General features: G+C 40.4%; 1 protein-coding gene and 1 non-coding gene across 3 annotated transcripts; one reads left to right on the top strand and one right to left on the bottom strand.

Annotated features, from left to right (window-relative positions):
* Nucleotides 1-610: 610 nt before the first annotated feature.
* trnay-gua (transfer RNA tyrosine (anticodon GUA)) lies at nt 611-699 on the bottom strand. The gene is given in 2 exon segments: nt 611-646; nt 663-699. It is a non-coding gene; the product is annotated as a tRNA-Tyr (tRNA).
* Nucleotides 700-1,877: 1,178 nt separating this feature from the next.
* On the top strand, nt 1,878-13,130 carry ppp2cab (protein phosphatase 2 catalytic subunit alpha b). 2 transcript variants are annotated; one of them, XR_266685.4, is made up of 8 exons: nt 1,878-2,217; nt 10,351-10,560; nt 10,674-10,847; nt 10,957-11,046; nt 11,168-11,329; nt 11,684-11,802; nt 11,962-12,099; nt 12,645-13,130. XR_266685.4 is itself a non-coding variant. In NM_001279686.1 (7 exon segments), coding segments are annotated over 7 exon segments (930 nt in total). In that variant the 5' UTR covers nt 1,952-2,115; the 3' UTR covers nt 12,035-12,771.
* The last annotated feature ends 2,081 nt before the right edge of the window (nt 13,131-15,211 follow it).

The following is a 15,211-nucleotide window of genomic DNA, read 5'->3' as shown; positions in this document are numbered from 1 at the left end:
CTAAAATAAATATGATTTATTATGTTACCAGTTTAATTGAGACTGGGATTAACTGGGACCTGGTTTAGTAAAGTCTCCATTATTTTATATTTTTGCACAATACAAGAGAAGACCTGCTTTGGACTTCACATAACAGTATGATATAATAGGTCTATATTTAGAGTTAAAGAAGAACAACACGTTGTATGCTGAATTGAAACTGTTAAAGCCACAGTCAGAAACTTACAGTGTGTAGTAACTTTTTAAAGAATATAGTTTGATATACATTTCCCATACATATACAGGAGGTTCTTGTGAATCGACAGCAGGGTCATTGCTGAAAGTGTCAGCAAATTTATCCCAAAAAGGTTGTTGCCACATTCTAATAAACTGCTTGATATGGGATGATCAATGTTCACAATTAAAGCTTATTCCCGCCCCCCATTTTTCTAATTCGAAATATTTCTTGAGTTGTTGCTCTCACTCTCAATCACTGAGTCCTTTTACATAATTTCAAAGAACAGAAGAGGCTTGACCGTGCTGATTAATTCACATATAATAAATGGTAAATGGACTGATTCTTATTTAGCGCTTTTCTGCTCTCCCGGAGTACTCAAAGCACCCAAAAACCTCCTTCGAGCCGGAATTGAACCAGCGACCTAAGGATTCCTGTTATCATACACCTACAGTCCTCCGCTCTACCAACTGAGCTATCGAAGGGACATGCCAGAACGTAGGCAATGTAGAAATTCTCCTGGGAACTGTAGTTTTTATCAAGTGCCTCCTAAACAATTCACTATTTGGACACGAGCCGTTTGGAAATAGTCTTATTTAAAGGTGAACTTGGTGTTTCTGTGAAGAGAGAACTTTTTGTGAAAGATTAACTCTGATTATGTTTATTACAGTGATGAAGCATGAGTGCATATGTGTGACGAACAGATGTATTATCAATGAATCTTTAATCGTTGTCTTTGTTAGAAAGTCACTGGCTTTAGGACTGAGTCTGAGTGAGATCACTTGGCAGTTTTGCTGATACCGTACACAAACAATAAACTCCTTTAAATGGGCCTAGCGACCTTTATTCATAACCGAAAACTGAGAGGAATGGATACGATGTGGAAGGTAAGCCTGTTAAAGACAGCGTGGTTAAAAGACAACGCTGTCTTTTGTTTTGTTTACTTTTTTGGCCTTGACAACAAGGAGATAAAACAGTGACATCATAGCCACGCCGAGAAATGCACGGCATGCTTTCACAGAGCCATGACGTATTCTCTTTAGTTTGTGTCGGTAACTTCCCCAATAAACGGCGAGCCAATGAAACTGCATAGGAAGCAGCTCAGCGAACCAATCAGTGAGCAGCCGTCATAGGTCTCTGGTTGCTATTTGTGTCGGGCGGCGCTCTGTTTTTAGTAAAGGTAGACCACACAGTGTTAGACCGGAAATTATTAGATTTTTCAACAATATACAGTCTGACGCAATCTTCATATAATAATAACAATCATCATCGTCATCATAATAAAAATAATATATCCTCAAACATCTACCGTGACCACATTCTGGGAAATATTTTATGTATATTTACCAACCTTTGTCACTGTGTAAGTTTCAGAGTGTGGCAGAAATTAGTTTATTCAGACCATGTTTACAAAAGCTGTTTACATAAAATTAAAATTTACATACGTAGAAAAGTTGTAAAAGGTGGTCAATTAAAACGTAACTCTTTTTTTTTTTAAATTATTTGCCAGATGCTAGTTTTTTTTTCTAGTTGCATTGTTGTTATGTTTAACCCTAGCAAGTTATAATTATTATTTTTTTCTTTTAGGTAAGGGTGTATTTCAGAACTTGTCCGCCAAGAAGCTTTTATTTCGAAGCGCAACCGGAAGTTTGTTATTTGCTCGCCAGCGGCTCGACAAGGGTGGATCCTTAACTGTCACCTCTCCCTCCCTCTCCCAGTTTCAATTCAGTCAAATCATCACAGTGATCTGGCAGTTAGCGATACATGCGCCTGTTAGTAAGAGAGTGATTAGCTTCTGCTGTGGCCGTTTTGTAAGCCCTCGAAAGACGGTAACCTCTGGGAGAGTCCTAACCCGAATTAGCTAACGTGACAAACTGCAGCAAACCCGAAAACACACAGAAATGGACGAAAAGGCGTTTACGAAAGAACTGGATCAGTGGATCGAGCAGCTCAATGAATGCAAGCAGCTGTCCGAGGGACAAGTAAAAACACTATGTGAAAAGGTAAGATTTTATTTTTTAATTCCCTTCCTTAACTTATTGCTAACGTCTTCTCCCTCCTCACCGCCGCCTTCCAGACATTCTTAAAATGGCGTCTATAGTGTATATTTCACTGCGTTGTACATGGATTTGACAATCATTACGAGTTGCCCCAGACTTCTGTTCTGTTTAAACAGCTTTACACCGTGATATGTCGCTAAATAAGAAATTACATGTGGTAGTTTTCGGGCTTCTTGGTACTTTATCGGGCAGGCAGGATGACCCATAAGCTTTGAATTCAAGTCACATACCACATTTACAGCCCTGCTCATTCACACTGACAGTGACTGCAGCATCTCTTTTAGCCGTGCTACTGAGTGGAAGTGCTCTGCCTCATTTTTTCCCTTTATATTTATGTATGGAAGCTGTTAGAAAACAGTAAAGGAAAAATGTGGCCAGCTGGCATCAAAATGGAAAGAGATAAAGTTGATTTCTTGTGAGAAAGTCAGGCTTTTGGGGTCCTTTTATTTAGCCTATTAAGGTTGATTGTATCCAGTTTAGGTGCAGCCACTTCGAGCAATGAAAATGTGAGGAAAAGCTTACTGTATAGCTCTTGGCACAGGGTATGGTGATCAAGGCAATCAATCCAGTAATAAATCCAGCCAGTCAGTTTATGTCAACGAGGAGGTTTTTCTTTCCTGCAATAAAAAAAAGAAAGAAAGTTGGCATCTACTTAAGAAATTTGGCCCTCCATTAAAGGAAAATAACCAGGGGTGTAATTATAAAAAGTTATTTCTAAGTGGGGCTTAGTTTAGTTGAGCTTAAAATACATTTTTGGTTATCCAATGACAAAAAAAATAGCAAATTGCTCAGACTTGTTAATTAAGGTAACACAGTCTGTTTACCTTCACTATATGTGGATGAATAAAGTTTGTTTATGTCGCCAAAGCCCCATCGGTGCCCTAAATGTGCTTTATAGTCTCTGCTGCTCCCAGCCAAAGATAACAAACATGAGAAACCACTGGGCTCTGCACTATCCACCACTTCTTATTTATGCTAAATTACACTGCAAATGTATTTCCTGCTCCTTGTTTCTGTATGCATTGTTCTTGGGTGTTCTCATTCTTGTTTGCTGAGTGCAAAACTTTGTTTCACGCGCCAGTGTCCGGCAGCCTCGCCTCTGTCAGTGTGCCCCAGGGTGGCTGTGGCTACAACGTAGCTTGCCATCACCAGTGTGTGAATGTGTGCGTGAATGGGTGAATAACTGGATATGTAAAGCGCTTTGGGGTCCTTAGGGACCAGAAAGGCGCTATATAAATACAGGCCAGGCCAGGCCAAATGTTGGAATGACAATAAAAATCCTTTAATTTTGAGCCAAGAAACACCCTGAATGAGGGCTAGTCTAAATGAGAGAAACACCTCCTGTAATTTGGAACAATTCGGCAACTCCTAAAACACTGCAAGTTTCAATCAAGACAATTTCCACAAACATTGTACCATCAAAGTCATAATCTTGTTAGTTTTTAATTAGATGTGCCTAATAAACTGCCAGCTGATTGTGTGTGTGATACTTTTCCCCCTCAGCAGCTCTCACAGGTAGTCAGGAAACTGAGTCCTTTATCTACCTTCTGTTTACTCATGTCTATAAATGGAGAGGATGACTTGTTCGAGGCAATAATGTGGGCAGTTTTCAAACTTTAACATGACCTAATGGATGAAAGTGATGTGTGGCGTGAATGGTAGTTTTCACATTTGAGTTCCTTAGTCCTTTGCTCTATTTTTTGCATCACTGCGTTGCATCATTCAGCTTTGGAAACATAGAGATAGTTAAAAATAGCTGAAAAGTGATTTAATGGTAATTTCCCTCAGACGTTGGTTGACCTTTGATGTTATCATCACAGTGTGAAGTTGACCTTTAAGCTGGTGTAAGGTTGTTCCTTCCTTTACTATTATAATTTTTTTTAAAGGAACCTTAATTAACTTGTTTTGAGTGTCATTATGCCCATATGCTTCTGCTTTGGTTGATAACTGGCCATTTGATTTTGTGGTCTGAGCTGAGCTTAACCCCAATCTCTCTGCTCTGTGCTGATTTCCGGCTCTGGATGTCTGGTTGTAAAGGAGCATTTACTCTGAAACATTTTACCACTTTTCTCTCCTCAGATTGTTTTGATTAATACTCTTTTTGTTTGTTTTTTGGATTTGTTTTTTGTGCTTTTTAATCCTGATCTTGATCTGTCTAGGATTTCTGTTTTCTAGAAAGCTCTCTTGCCCAAAGCGTGCTATATATTGTTGCTGCCTTGGGTCATGGTCCATTTTTAGGCTTCCCCCTGCTGGAGAATTGACACCCTGTCCTCTGATTGTTAGATTTATGTGTCAGAAGTCAAGTGACTGACACCATAACTTGACAGCGTGTATAGTGAATATGATAAATTTGCTGTTAGGCTTTACGCTGATAGAAGAGGCTTTTTCTTTTCTTTTCTTTTTGGACAGTTTTCAGAGTCTGTTTTTCTTTTTATGCTGCAGCTCTGCACCCCCTCCTTGACTTTTAAAAGGATACAGAGACTGGGCCCTCTACCATGTTTGGAGTTCTGTGTGCTGAAGTTTAAAGGTCTGGTATTCTCAAGTGGAACGTTAATCCCAACATTTGTTTCCATTTGAGTCCCAGTAGTTTTAAATGCTCATTACACTGTGTATCAGGATCCCAAAAAGGGACTGGATCCTTTCCATAGGGCTTAGAGGGAAGGTGGTGGTGGTGGTCAGTGCTTAGCTGAGCATATAAACTGGCCTTTTTATTAATGGAGTTAGTTGGAAAGCACACAGGGACTGTTTATACTAGCCTCTTTGATTTAACACATAGTTCAACATACAGAATAAAGCTGAAAAACTATCTCGAAGACAGACAGATCTTGCAAACACTTGTTAAGACATCTATACTGGCACAGCACATTAGATCCTGACTGATATAGGATTTTTAAGAGTGATGGCAATATTCAGGGATTTAAAATGTGATATCTCAGCCAGTCTTTTCTTTACAGACACACAAAAAATGGATTTCGCCAACTGTAACTGTAGATTTTCCTTTAAATAAATCCTTACTAAAATATTATGATAATTCAGTTTGTTTACTTGTCATAATAAGTCATAAATTGCCCGTATATTCTCCGCCAGACTCAGCCAGCTGTCATGTTTGTGGCATTCCAAGCACGTGTTGCTGACAGGGGAGTCGCAGGCTGCCACATCAACACTTATAACATGGTTGAAGGGTGTTTCTCCTGCCTCCTCTTTACTTTTTAAATGTCTATATATCAGCTGTAATAAATGCTGATAGTGGTATATCAGCAAACGGCTAATAATCGACTGATATATCGGCCCGCTTTACAGCACATGTGCTGTAGATGGAAGAGCTGCTGCAGCGTTCCTCTTTCCTGTTTCCTTCCTAATGGAGCAAAGATGCCATTAAAGCAGCTGAGAGTGGGTGGGGGGGGCTGTATCATTGTCAGGAGCCCAGTTGCTCCACACTGTCTACTTGTATCTGTCCATCCACCCCTCCCACCCAGTGAATGTTGTTTATACATTCAGCAGAACGCTCCCACACAACATCCTCCCCGATTTTAAAAATAGCCGAGGATATGATTGATTGTGAGTTGCATCACTAACACTGTGAAAGCCTTTGTTGCTAAGGGGATCAGAGTATGTGACTCAGGATAACACTGTTCATTGTGACTCAGATAGAGGCCGTGTCTGTTTTAGGGATGCGTGTGGGTGCGGAGGAATGAGATGTGCTGTGTAATCTGTCCTTCCAGTTGTCTCACAAGAAGGCCGGTCATACCAGAGCTTCAGCCTGGTGTCAGTGTGCTGAGAGGGAATGCTTTGAAGCCTGTTTAACCGTGATTAATTCCGATTTTAATTTTTTCCCCCCAGTTTGCATGATTGTAGGCTCCTCACTCTTAAGAGTCTGGATGTTTTTGCAAAAGTTGTTTGTTTCACAGAAGTAAGGTCATTGGTTTGAAAATTTAGCACTGAGCCAGGTTTGAATTAGGTGACTGCAGACTGGGGTCTGCCTACTGCATACTGGTTTGATGTTGCCGTCAATTATGCAGAGAAAATGTGATTAAATGAATAATGTGTCACAGATGGGGAGAGTTAACCTTTTTGTGACCTTCTGCTTTTTCCTTTGGCCAAAAATAAACCTATTGAAGGGTTACATAATCATCCAGAGATGGTTTCTGTGTGTAATATTGTAAGCTCCTTATTGTATTATATGTAGATTTATATTTTTTTGGATTGGCCTATTTTTTTCTATTCTATTTAATTGTTCTCCTTCATCTTTTTGTGCTACTTTGTTTCTGCTTCATTAAAGCCATATTGTGTGTGTGTTTTTTGGTATTTTGGCTGTAGTCAGCCACAGTCATTTTCTTATCTTTCGAAACATGTTAACTTGGTCTACTTCATCTTGAATCTTGCGTTGGGTGACCCATCTTTAAGGGTAGATAAGAAATGCAATGACGCAGGTGCGTAGAGACCTCTGAAGTGTGCCCCAGTGATGCAATAATTTGGTCACATTGCTGCAGTTGACCCACTTGTTAGAAGTGATGTCATCTGCTTGACCTTGTTTTTGTTGTTTCTGTGTTGAAATCGCCGATGAAGCCAGTCAACAGAGCAAATAAAGCTTTCTTTGGCAACTGAGGTCACTGTGTATCTCTGAATGACTCATTAAAAAAACATCAGAAATGGCTGTTTGCTCAGTGATCTTTGTGAGTGCATCCAAGGCAAAATGAGTTGTGAAATACATGTCATCAAAATTCATACTGTCATAGCAGAAATGCTGATGAAGTCAGACGTAACCTGCCACCATGTGTCTGCTGCTCGTGTTAATTATTTTTACAGTGGTTTCACTCGGTGAGGTCGGCAGTATGCATAACATTTAGCAACCATAAATCAGGAGTGAGGTCATTGCTTGTGGTTAGTCTTGCAGAGCTGTCAGGCTTATTTCACCTGAAGCTGTCTGCAGGTGAGCGTTCAGCTGGTTCTTCCAGACTGATGGGCTGATTTAGCTGACAAAAACTGCTGACTTCTTGTCGGCGCTCTTGACTAAGCACTTTGTTGAACGCAGGCCGTCCTGCGCCTTGAGTGCAGTCGTAATCTGGGCAGAGTTTGCTCTCCGTGGCAGGTGTGGTCTGTACTTTGGACGAGGTGCTTGAGTAATCAGCGTCGTCATCCTTTTTCACAATCACAGCTTGTCTGGTTTCCAGAGTACATACTGTTACTGGACATCTCATGGATAAACAGTTGCCTCACACACTGTGTTTTGTGGATTTCACTAAATCTTATCTCAAATTGCGAGAAGTGAAAAGTCCTAACATCAGGTCACACTGTATTGATTTACCTTCTCCAGTTTATGTAATATTTAATCGGAAGTTAATCCTAGGTGATAAAAGTGACATTTTGTGAAGGATATTAACAGACACCCCACCCCCTTTTTTTTGTGTGTGTGCATAAAGCAATAAAGAGAAAGCACATTACGTTAATCAAGTTATCAGTTTACCCAATTTGGGACGCAGAGGTGACACCTGATATGTCACTGAACACATTACACATCGACTTCAGTGTAAGGTTACTGAGCCGAAGATCAAATGTTACACCCAAAAACTTATTAAGAGTGTTCAAATGATAAATGGATGAACGCAGACGCTCGTGGGTCGGTCACAAATACGAAGCCAAAGGCTCACATATCTTTTTGTGATTTCATCATTATAGTGTATGTACTCAGTGGAAAACCTTGATGTGTCAGTGGATAACAGTCCTCGTAGCTCTTTTCTTAACTGAGCTGTGCCTGACATATTTGAGGCCTGGTTATAGAACAGAATGACTGGGTTTGCATCTCTGCCTATGCAGCTACTCTCGGAAAAACCCAGAAACTCTTTTAAAGGTTATCAAACCACATCTTTATTGAGATATATTGACGTGTCAAAACTTGTCATGAAGGGTACAGAGGAGGTCATCAAATGCCGTCTCTATGCAGGAAAGAGTTCATTTGTTTTGTTGAACTTTATTTGCTCATATTTAATTGTGCTTCTATCTTTTTTGTATTATTTACCTTAATGAAATACTTGTTTTGGTTTCTTCTGAGTAAAAAAAAAAAAAAATAGTAGTAAAAGTCTAATTTATTTTATCTGTGTGCAGTTGCCGTTTTTATTGAAACTATTTTAGCTGGAGGAGGAACTGAGAGTTCCTCAGACATGGTGGATAACCTCAAGGCTGAGGAAATAACACATTTTCTTTCTTTCTTTCTTTCTTTCTTTATTTAATTTATATTTCTCACCTGCCTTATTGGGAAAGTGAATAGTAGTCATTGTGCTCAATACCAAAAACCATTATAAATTCCTATCATAGCTACGTGTTTTTTGCGAGACTAATTTAGTCTTTTTAGCTCTACTCCAGTTATACAGCATTTTAAATGCATGCTGTGCTTAATTAAACTGAAACTGTGAGCAAAGGAAATGAAAAAGTTGAGTGCAGAGCGGTGAAAAGTAAAGAGGATCCCAGACAGCTTGACCTGGCCTACTTAAAGTGCGTGTTTGTTTGCTTACTTTACCTGCTCATGCTTGTTTATTTCCCCTCACGCCACTAATAGGGGTTGGCGTGAGATTGGGATGAAAACTTACTGCTGTTTGACTTTAATGCAGACATCGAGAATATTCTCTTGGGCTTAGCAGCTCAATTGCTTTAAAGGCAGAAACAGCGGTCAGCCTGCCAAGCTAAGCCCAGTCACTGAAAAGCCTCCTGCCTCATGGCAGTATGGGCACGTGGAGGGGCGTGCTTTATATAGGTCAGCATTGTGCGGCGATGCAGCTCTGTCCTTTTAACTCTGAGTTTGTCCCATCTGCTGCTTACAGGCCAGCTATAGCACTCTGACTCTGTCGATTCTCTCTCTCACCCTGTTGTTTAAAGGGGACAGTATGCACGGCTGCTCAGATTGCGTCGCTGAAAAAACATTAGGCTTTCGGGGCTGGAAGAGAGCCATGTTAGACTGACTCCAGGAACAGGCCTTGTTGTGGGTGTCCAGATTTAGTATTGATGCCGTTTAAAGTGTTCCCCTATTGTTTTGTTTTAATCTGGCACTGCAACTAAAGGCTGCATAACAAGCAGGCCGCTGGCTGGTGAAAATGATTCACAGAATGCTGCTTTATATTTTTCAGCTGGAAAAAAATACACATTTCCACCCCCTCCAAAAAAAACCCTGCTTTGAACTGAGAGGCTCCAAAAAGTGGTTGTTCAAATAAATCATCAGCTTCAGGTTTTCGGTGTGTATTTTTCCTGTGTGCATTGAATGAGACAGCAGTATCCTATTTTTTCCACCTCCAGAAGCATTAGCTGTAGGCCACACAGTGACTCACGCTCAGCAGCGGCAGGTTTTCGACTGCTTCACGGTGAATTCTGAGTCGATTGAACTATGTCTAAGAATAACATTTCTCATCGCATCTACTTTTAGCTGTAGCGGTCATGTTGCATTGCTACAGCACTTCTGGCTTTGGTTGAGTCCTCTTAAATGAATAATCAGAGCAAACCAAGCGTTTTTCCATCCAGAAGTGGCAGCAGCCAGTCTCCAATCAGTTTTTTTGGCTTTTGGAGCGTCACACTAATTGATTTTTAGGAAATGTTGCAGTGCAGCCAGAGCTACAATTCCAAGCACTGCAAGCCAGACCTGCAGGAAACTAATAAAAGACACACATGCACGAACTTTAGAGGCTTACATCCATAGGGAGCTTCTGGTGGTGGTGTTTGGGTTTGTGCTATAATCACTTTGTAGCATCTTAATGGATTCCCCGGAGGCTGATGTGGAAATTGGGGAGTGGGGATGTCAGGAAATTGTCCAGTTCTCAAATAAAGAACAAAGAATGACCCTGGAAATTGCATTGTATTGTGTATGTGATTAACGGATCACATGACTTCCTCTGTGTTGGAACTAATCAGTGGCAGGTTTAAATGAATAAAACTTAAAATGTTCTTAGGTCATCGTTGGTTTGTCCCAGCTGCCGTTTTGGTATTTCAGACTTGGACATTTTTGGCATATTTCTATAGTGAGGATAATTTTTGTTTTGCCAAACCCTGAACCAGTCAGATTAATTTTTTTAATTATTACTTTTTTCCAATCAGGCAAAGGAGATCCTGACAAAGGAGTCAAACGTTCAGGAGGTGAGATGTCCGGTGACTGTGTGCGGAGACGTGCATGGCCAGTTTCATGACCTCATGGAGCTGTTCAAGATCGGAGGGAAGTCTCCAGACACAAACTACTTGTTCATGGGAGATTACGTGGACAGAGGGTACTACTCCGTAGAAACTGTCACTTTACTAGTAGCATTAAAGGTAAGTGATATGTTCGGACATTTGACTTAGTCTAAAACTGAAATTTATTTATTTGAATGAGAATAAAAAATAACATGCAGATCTTTTCTCTGCTGTTATGTTTTTTTTCTCAGGTACGCTTCCAGGAGCGCATCACAATCCTCAGAGGGAATCACGAGAGCAGACAGATCACACAAGTGTACGGCTTCTATGACGAGTGCCTACGGAAATATGGTAACGCCAACGTTTGGAAGTACTTCACAGACCTGTTCGATTACCTCCCCCTCACTGCCTTGGTAGACTCTCAGGTAAGAATATAAGCTCTGTTTCACATATGTAAGCGTAATGTTCTGAGAGAATCAATCATTAGCAGAGGAAATATTGATTTGATTCATGTTTTCCTTCCTTTCCCTCTAGATTTTCTGCCTTCATGGAGGCCTGTCACCATCCATAGATACACTGGATCACATTAGGGCATTGGACCGTTTACAGGAAGTGCCACATGAGGTAACAATGGCATTTTAAATACATCTATAATATTTGAAAGCTAAACTGGGCTAAAAAGAGTGGCTGTTTAAGTCCATCCAGCCCATAAACCAATTTGTTTCCTCCTCCTTGTCTACTGTAGGGTCCCATGTGTGACCTGCTGTGGTCGGACCCGGATGACCGCGGTGGCTGGGGCATCTCTCCGCGAGGAGCCGGCTACACATTCGGTCAGGACATTTCGGAGACTTTCAACCACGCCAACCGCCTCACATTGGTGTCCCGTGCCCACCAGCTGGTTATGGAGGTATGTCACTGGCTCATTTGATGTGCATACAAATAATCCATCTGCTGCTGAGGGTGAATAAGCTCAGGAAAGACGGCTTGATTCCAACCGGCAGTCAGCACGCTAATATGAATTTAACTGCAACAAAGGGCCGTTACGATAAATAGCTCCTCCAACCTTGAAAAGTGCACTAACTGTGACAAAAAAATAGAGTTGAAAGCCTCGCTGCTACAGAGAACAACGGGACAAAATGGTTATATCACCATCTACCAGTCGTACAGAGTTCAAGGGCGAGTTCAGTTTTAAATTTGCATTAGAGTTGCAGTTCATTCTGAATTATACATTTCCAGTGAATAATGCATCTGCCTCCCTCAGGGTTACAACTGGTGCCACGAGAGGAACGTGGTGACAATATTTAGCGCTCCCAACTACTGCTACCGCTGCGGCAACCAGGCGGCAATCATGGAACTAGACGACACCCTAAAATACTCCTTGTAAGTACCGAAAAGTCTTAAATCCTTTAGGTTTTATTTTAAACCCTGTAAAGTCTAAGGCACGATGCATTCTGGTAGCTTTGGGACGCAGCTGTAATTGTATATAAAACATATAGTGGTTAACAAATCGTGTTTATTCTTTCTACTCCTTCTACCCAGCTTGCAGTTTGATCCAGCGCCTCGCAGAGGGGAGCCGCACGTCACTCGCCGCACCCCAGACTACTTCCTGTAAACTCTGATCGTCCTTTGACCCTTGTACAGTATGACTTTCAACTGATGACAACATGAACTGGGAGGGTGAGAGACTTGGGGTGGAGCAGGAGGCACACCGGTACACATTGTATATCAACACACACGAAAAAAACAACTATTTAAGCATTTAGCAAAAAAACAATGTCCGTGTCTGAGGATGGACCAAAAAGTGTGTGCCATAATCATAACAATATCCATTGCCGAGGACTTGTATTGCGAATCTTCCCATTATATGGAAAAAACAAAACAGCAATGTTTAAATTCCCTTTCCTGTTACTGTGTAGCTGGACTGATGGCACCGAGGTCCAAGAGATAAATTTTGCTACTTTGAATGCGGCTGTTTGAGTCCCACGCGCCATGGCTTATATTGAGTAGATCTGAACGTGATCTGTTTGCACTTTTGTAAATGAAAAGAAATGTAACATATGTCAAAAGATGGAAAAGATTTCACACTACAGATGTTTCTTTTTTTTTCCTCTTTTTTTCTTCCCAACCAAAGTTCTACACACAGGAACAAGAAACCTTGTGTAACTTTTTTTTTTTTTTTTTTAATTAATTAATTTTTTTGCTTTTTGTTTTGTTTTTTGCAGTCACACAGCTTGGTGTTTAAGATTACATGGAGTGTTCATCCACTTCAGCTCACTGACTCCCTCTGAGCTACAGCATCTGTATTAACCGAACAATTTTATTAATAAAGACGAAGGTGGCTTCTTGATGTGAATATGCTGTTGTTTTTTTGTTTGTTTGTTTGTCCTCATATAAAACAGTGTTATGGTTTGAATTACACTGTCCTTGCATTGTCCTGGGATTAAATTTCAATTTACATTGATGCCAAAATTTACCACAATTTAGCATTTTTCCCAGCGATGAATTTCAAGTATGAACCCGGTTATTTTATTTTTTTTTAATCTCTTTTATGTCTTAGGAATACTAGTTAGAAGTATTTTACTTATGATGTCAAGAACTTTATCCCATATTTGGTGAATTATTTTTGTTATAGCAATTTAAGTGATGATGCAAAGCCAATAATAAAATCTGGCAGATGCCTCTCGGCCAGATATCACTGTTTTATAGAAGGTGATAGCATGTGGCTAAGACTTCCTATGGCTGTGCTTGTCTCAGCAGAGCTGAAACAGTCTGTTAGAGAAGGTGGTCAAGATCCTCCATGATGGTTTGCTCTCCACCAGTGCTTCAAAAGTGTCCAGTTTGCTGCTAATCACAGAGCTAGCCTTGCCAGGCAGTTAATTTACTCAGTTGGTATCTCTTCTCTAAAGCTGCTGCTCCCCCAGTCGACCACAGTACAGTGAACGGCAGTCACTACATCTCAGTGATAGAAAATCTTCATTATTTTGCTGCATGCATTGAATTTTGAGGAAACCAAGCTTGACCACTCCACAAATTATGAGGTGAAATCTCAAAGAACATTAATAACCCCAAAGATAAGTGATCTTTTATGAACAAGGATGCTTATAGAACTGATACATTACAATTTATAAAATTTTGATTGTATCTGACTCTTTTTTTTTTTTTAAATTAAAGTTTTTAGCTGTCATAACACCCACTGTGCATTTTTTGTGTGTGTCCTACTGCAGCTAAAGTGCTGTGATGACTTACTATTTTGAAATTAAGTGGCATCAATTCAAGGATGACTTTCAATGAGCACTTGAACGCACCATGGAAACCGCTTGAGAGGATCCGTAATAGGGGAAAAGCGCCATCCAATGGTAGCTCCAAATACTACAATAAACGCTGCTGTTTGATAAACAACACATGCAGGGGTATAATTTTGGAAATTACTGTATGAAACAAGGCTTATTTAATATAATCTAGCCCAAGTGAATCTTGCATTCATATTTAAGATAGCATTTAGAATATATAACAGAATTTATGGTATTGCCCAGATTTATAAACAATTCCTTAAAGTCATTCAAATGATTAAAGAAATGATGAGGCATAGTTTTAGCTTGAAAAGCTGAGAAATTCCTTTGTGTTTAACCCAGTTATTATAACAAACTATAAACAATATAGCTGAACTGATTAGAATAGTATATAGCTCCATACATCCATCAAGCCATTCTTTTCTGCTTATCCAGCAACGGACAGTGAAGAAAAGAGTACACAGGGGGGAGCAGGTGGTTACATGATTTGGGAACGGTGACCCTAAAAAAGAGAGGAGGCCTAGCTGGAGGTGGCAGAGCTGAAGATGTTCAAATTTTTATTTGGGAGTGAGCAGGATGGACAGAATTAGAAATTGGTACATCACAGGGACAGTTTAGGTTGAGCAGTTTGGAGATAAAGTTAGAGAGGCGAAGCCGAGATTGTTTGGACATGTGCAGAGAAGACAGAGTTGATATACAGGACAAAGAATGATGAATAGGGAGCTCCCAGGCAGCAGCAGAAGAGCAAGACCACAGACAAGGAAGAAAAACAGAGGGTTTTTCTGACAGGACAGGATACTGGGGTGATGATGGAGATGATGCTCAGCAGATTGTTAAAGGGAACAACCAGAAGAAAAAGATTTTAATTACACAGCAATGTTAAACATCTCAAATGTTTGAGACTTTGCTAGATTGTCTTAGTAAAAAAACAGTCTTGCAAAGGTAGGACAGCATTAAAGTGGGCCAATGTACACTTTAACCCCCACCCAGCGTGGAGAGGCATCCAAGCCCTCTCCAACTACATGGCCAGAGCCCTCCAACCCTCAACAGCAGCCTCAAACTTGCAGAGGAACTCAACACCTTCTTTACTCAGTTTGAGACCACCAGTTGTCTTGCTGGTGGTCAGACAACAATCTGAAGCTGAGAGTCCTTAAAACAAAAGAACTCATAATGGACTTCAAGAGGCACAGACAAGTCCATTGCCCTCTCATTATAAATGGAGAACGGGTTGAATCTGTCTTCATCTTCAGGTTTCTGGGCACCCACATCTCTGCTGATCTCACCTACAGCCACAACACTGACATCCTGGAAAAGAAGGCCCAGCAGCGGCTGCACTTCCTCCTTTAGTTACACCCTTTTTATACACGCTCTTTATTACTCTGTAATATTCTTGTCAATCTTCTTAATATTTATTTATAATCACCTCTATTAATCCTTGATATTTATAATTGAGGGATCTGTATATATTAGTGCTATTTCTTAAATGTGTAAAATCTGTA

The sequence above is a fragment of the Oreochromis niloticus genome, linkage group LG10 (genome assembly GCF_001858045.2).
Source record: "Oreochromis niloticus isolate F11D_XX linkage group LG10, O_niloticus_UMD_NMBU, whole genome shotgun sequence".
Classification (NCBI taxonomy): Eukaryota; Metazoa; Chordata; class Actinopteri; order Cichliformes; family Cichlidae; genus Oreochromis; species Oreochromis niloticus.
The sequence above is the reverse complement of the archived record's forward strand: the minus strand, read 5'-3'. Positions and strand labels throughout refer to the sequence as shown.